General features: G+C 38.4%; 2 protein-coding genes across 2 annotated transcripts in view; one reads left to right on the top strand and one right to left on the bottom strand.

Annotated features, from left to right (window-relative positions):
- Positions 1-501, top strand: part of LOC122242796 (uncharacterized) — a 2,467-nt gene extending 1,966 nt beyond the window's left edge. The window contains exon 6 of the mRNA XM_086540228.1: positions 1-501. This exon is cut by the window's left edge and continues 378 nt beyond it. Coding sequence (XP_086396354.1) covers positions 1-237 — 237 coding nt within the window. The 3' untranslated portion in view covers positions 238-501.
- Positions 502-2,365: 1,864 nt separating this feature from the next.
- Positions 2,366-4,798, bottom strand: LOC122242794 (uncharacterized). The gene is made up of 6 exons (XM_043000184.2): positions 4,726-4,798; positions 4,351-4,534; positions 4,058-4,206; positions 3,810-3,953; positions 3,296-3,448; positions 2,366-3,167 (listed from the first exon to the last, which is right to left on the bottom strand). The coding sequence occupies exons 1-6, from the start codon at positions 4,744-4,746 to the stop codon at positions 2,439-2,441; spliced, it is 1,380 nt and encodes a 459-aa protein (XP_042856118.2). The 5' UTR covers positions 4,747-4,798; the 3' UTR covers positions 2,366-2,438.
- Positions 4,799-5,000: the final 202 nt, after the last annotated feature.

Raw genomic sequence — 5,000 nt, 5'->3', positions numbered from 1 at the left:
GGATATGGCCACGACGACCACGGCCATGGCGGATACGGGCACGACGACCATGGCCACGGTGGTTATGGCCACGATGACCATGGTCATGGAGGATATGGTCATGACGACCACGGTGGATATGGTTCACATTCTAAAGTTAAACCAGTCGTCGCTTCACCTTCCTTAAATCACAAAATATCTGCTCAAACTTTTGAGCAATTTGGAGATTTTGCGAAGTTTGCAACAGTAGCTAAATGATTCTGCAAAAACAAAATTAATATTGATTGTTCTTACTGAAGGAAAAGAAAAAAAAAACTATTTCCCTTAGTTTCAATATCACTTTTTCCGGTAATATCCAAAGGGGGCCCCTTTACTACTAAACTGATTGTCTCATAATCATTAACATTCTATAGTGGTGCACAACTGTGCAAAGTTTATCATAGTGGCTGAGGTAAGACATCAAGAGATTAGATTCTTCTCCAAATAATGTCAAGATAGAAAGTAAAGATCTGAGAAAGAAAAAGTAATGATAATGATAAAAAATATTAATAATAATGATAATAGAAATGATAAAAATAAAGATAATAAAAAAGTAAAAAAAAGAAAAGAAATAATAATAATAATAATAACAATAATAATAATAATAATAATAACAATAATAATAATAATAATCATGATAGAAATAGAGATAATAAAAAAGTACAAAAGAAAAGTTTATCCCATCCTTATTCCGTAAAGGGATGACAGGGTAGGATAGCCACTTCCTTTTGGCCCAACTTTGGCCACAACAGCTGACGCCAGTACTCACTCACAACTGAGTTAATTGGAAGGGATATGGCCGGGCACAAACCCAGGACCTTACTATTGTAAAGTTAGCACTCTACTATGGAGCTTCACAACTTCCTTACTTATATAAAAAGTAGAGCACAGTAAAATACCTTAGTTTGTGAAAGGACAGCTTTCGGAAACATACACATTTTAAGAGCTACTGTCACTGGTAATATTTGGAGATCCCAGTTAGATCGATAAACATATTCTTTACTACTTTAGGTATCTATTCATTTTATTACTGAGTTTATCTACGTTAAATGATAATTAAGTAATGATTATGGGATTTTTTGGTGGGGGTTGTTTATTTTAGCTCTAGTTTTAGTTTTAGGACTAATGCCCACTTCCTAGGCAATAATAATCTATATTAATAATTTGTAAACACATTTTAAGAATCTGCCTATTAACCATTTAATACCAGTGATAATATACAAAATAATACTCTAAATCTGTTAATCATAAATAATGCATGACGTGAAGTTTCTTCACATATGGATTTCTACGCCCTGCAAGACTTGGCTGTTTTTTATGTGCGTTTGTGTGTGTATGTATTTTAAGAGAATAAACTGTTATATCCTTACTTACATTTCCTACGGCTCCGTATACTTCGTCTATATTTACATTATTATTACTATAACTACTATAACTTAATGGCTCGTACTTGTTTTGCCTTAATCTCGTCTCTTTTTTCGACTGAATTACGTTACCTATATTTTTTTTCAATTGTTTATCTCTTCGTTTATACACCCGGATCCCTTCCTCTACTCTTTCCTGCTTTCCTGTTTTATTTAGTTTTTTTTTCATTGTTCTTTTACTTTTATTTTATATATTCCTTTTTATACTCATTTTTATCCCATGCTCTATCAATATTCAACTTATCTATAAAACGTCACCAGAAGGGCGGGAAACCATAGTATACAAGATTTTACCCTTCAGACTTGATTGTAATGTAACTCTCACGACGAACCACAAAAAAATAAACAAACGATGCGGCATCCTAAAGACCTTTTAAATCTTAAATTAAGCGAAATATATGTTTCGCATGTTTTAAGAGAATTATGCCAGATTCATTAGAAAAAAAAAGAAAAAAAGAAAAAAAAAAATATATATATATATATATATATATATATATATATATATATATGCCATCTAAACTTTTAATATAATCTTCCCCTTTAATGATGGTCATCAGAATGTGTTCATGTACGACACAGTAACCCAAATAATCTTACCAAAGTAAATATTTGGTAGTCGAGTAACGAAAATTAAGAATTTAATATAAGTTCGCATTTTGAGATTCGTTCGAGAAAACGGCATCTGAAAACCTGGGATAAGTAAAGACTATTCCCTCGTAGTGATTAGTACTTGTGTTTACCTTTATAAGTGTATTTTCTTTCCAGTCTATCATCTCTATTTAATGCTTTACATTCTCCTATGAATTATATTTCTTGGCATTCACACCACATATAGCATGGCACAATTCTAAACCAATATGGAGAGTAAAAAAATTAATTTGGCTTTTACTAATACTGAGGAAAGTAAAATGAAAAGGTATATATTAGGTGAAACAATTTATTTTCTTGCATCTAACAAAATAAATATTCATCTGTACAAAATCATGCTCAAAGTGCCTAACCGACAGTGAGTGAGGCAGTGTTTGCTGAGAGAGGTGAGGCAGTGACTGGTTTGACGTTGGAGTGTGAACCATATCCACCGTGGCCGTGGTCGTCGTGACCATATCCACCGTGGCCGTGGTCGTCGTGGCCATATCCACCATGACCGTGGTCGTCGTGGCCATATCCACCATGACCGTGGTCATCGTGACCATATCCACCATGACCGTGGTCGTCGTGGCCATATCCACCATGACCGTGGTCATCGTGACCATATCCACCATGACCGTGGTCGTCGTGGCCATATCCTCCATGGCCATGATCATCATGACCATATCCACCATGTCCGTGGTCATCGTGACCATATCCACCGTGGCCGTGGTCGTCGTGGCCATATCCACCGTGGCCGTGGTCGTCGTGGCCATATCCTCCATGACCGTGGTCGTCGTGGCCATATCCTCCATGGCCGTGATCGTCATGACCATATCCTCCATGACCGTGATCGTCGTGGCCATATCCTCCATGGCCGTGGTCGTCGTGGCCATATCCTTTGTGGTCATCGTGACCATATCCCTTGTGATCGTCATGGCCATATGAACCCTTGTGTCCTCCCTTCTTACCGTAGGAACTCTTGTGTCCGTAGTGTCCTTTGTCGCCGTAGTGACCCTTGTGGCCCTTGTGGTCATCGTGGTATTTGCCCTTCTCGTGGTGTCCCTTGTGGCCGTGCTTGTCGTGGTGATGTCCACCCTGGAACAGATCATTGTCATTATTCCTTTCGCTATTGCATATTTGACACTCACTAAAAGCAATTACTGTCTGCTCGTGCAATGTACACTCTGTCTAAAGCATTTCACTGAACTTAGATCAGTGCTTACCTTGTAGTGACCTCCCTTGTAGTCCTTGCCTTTGTGACCCTTGAAGTAACTGTCGAAGTCGTCGTACTTGCTGTGGTACTTCTTTTTGTCGCTGTCGTCGTAGAACTTCTTGTTGTGGTGGTACTCCTCCTTGTGGTAGACGTTCTTGGAGCCCTGACAAGAGAAACAGTGAATTAGTTAGCGAATTCTCATAAGCATTCTAGTGCAGCAACATGGGGCATTAGTCACGATGTAATGAATCTTACATATCTTATTTATTTGTTCTGCGTGCGCGATGTAAGGGTATTTCTTGAAAGAAAATGGAGAATGCTATTATTGACTTAACTGATATATATGAAGAAAAGAATGATAATAAGACCGAAAATGCTGAATGACAGAATGTTCTACCTGGTTGATAAAATGGCAGCAAAATAGATAGTAAATTTGTTTTTGTGTATATTTGTTTCTGCCACTGTTAAAAAGATAATGAAAATTGTAATAACGAGAATAACAATTATCGTTATCGTTGACTAACCTTGTCCTTGTGACCTTTATTGTGGTGACCCTTGGATCCGTAGTGGTGACCTTTCTTGCCCTTTTTGCCTTTGTGAGAATCACCGTAGTACTTGTGCTTATCGTGATGACCCTTGTACTTCTTGCCATTGTTATCTTTGTATCCCTGTCATGAGAAAATAATTACTATAACTCTAATCAAATATATCAGAATCACTATATGCTTAAAATTCAACATACATCAGAGCCGTGTAGGTAAAGGGTTCTTACCTTGTAGTGGGCCTTTCCATGATCACCGTAGTGGCTACCCTTGTGGCCCTTGTTGGCTTTATGTCCCTTGTGACCCTTGTAGCCGGCCTTGTCGTGATAGGATCCCTTATATCCCTTGTCAGCTTTGTGACCTTTTCCACCCCCGTAACCTGATTGATATTTTAGTCAGTCAAATACTACATCCTATAAAAAAAATTATACAAAATCTTCAAGTATGTTAGAGTAATAAACACTTTGGTATATAATACCAGGCATACGAATTGTGTGAGTGGATGGAGAAAATGCTTCCATACCAGTAGCAGAAGGCTGAAGGTCTGTTGCGGCGATCACGGAGACCTGTTGACTCTCCACAGGCACGAGAATGTCGCTCTCCTCTGGTCCCTGAAGGAAGCCAACACCAAGGTCCAACTCTTCCTGATCCCCTTTGGCTGAGGCGGAAACTGCCACTGCCGCCACCAGCATGATGGCGGCCTGGATCTGATGGAGATTCAATTACATAAAGTGAGGTTAACAATAAGTCATTAAAAATATGTTGATGGATTCAAATGCAATCATTACAAATGGAAAATGTTTTTGTTTTTATCTAAATGGGATGTTAAACGATAATGAAGTCGGACACAAAATAGCCTTTAGATGTGCAAACAAAGAAGATAAACAGTGAAACACACCCATCTGACTCCCTGCATCATGGTCACTGCCAACAGATCCCCGTCTGGATCAGTTGTCGCTAGCAGGAGTCGACGTCTACTGACTTCTCTTTTGACTTTCCCTCTTTTTATAGGCGTGAGACCTAGTCCACTTGGTTTCACTCCACATACCATGAACAAGGGAAAGGATTGACCATTCGATATGCAACCACTAGTTTAACGAACATTCGACTGTGTAATCACGTAGGCTACAGGAACCAAGTGCACCATATATATATATTTATTTATATATATAT

Source organism: Penaeus japonicus, unplaced genomic scaffold (genome assembly GCF_977035675.1).
Source record: "Penaeus japonicus unplaced genomic scaffold, GWHDUDI00000001_assembly GWHDUDI00000009, whole genome shotgun sequence".
Classification (NCBI taxonomy): Eukaryota; Metazoa; Arthropoda; class Malacostraca; order Decapoda; family Penaeidae; genus Penaeus; species Penaeus japonicus.
This window is presented reverse-complemented; position numbering and strand designations above follow the sequence as displayed.

Bases quoted from the DNA above. Each gene is read 5' to 3' on its own strand.
- LOC122242794 (XM_043000184.2), bottom strand. From the start codon at position 4,746: ATGATGCAGGGAGTCAGATGG. The intron at 4,535-4,725 runs GTGTGTTTCACT...AATCTCCATCAG, and splicing joins TGATGCAGGGAGTCAGATGG to ATCCAGGCCGCCATCATGCT. The intron at 3,449-3,809 runs GTTAGTCAACGA...TTCTCTTGTCAG, and splicing joins ATAAAGGTCACAAGGACAAG to GGCTCCAAGAACGTCTACCA.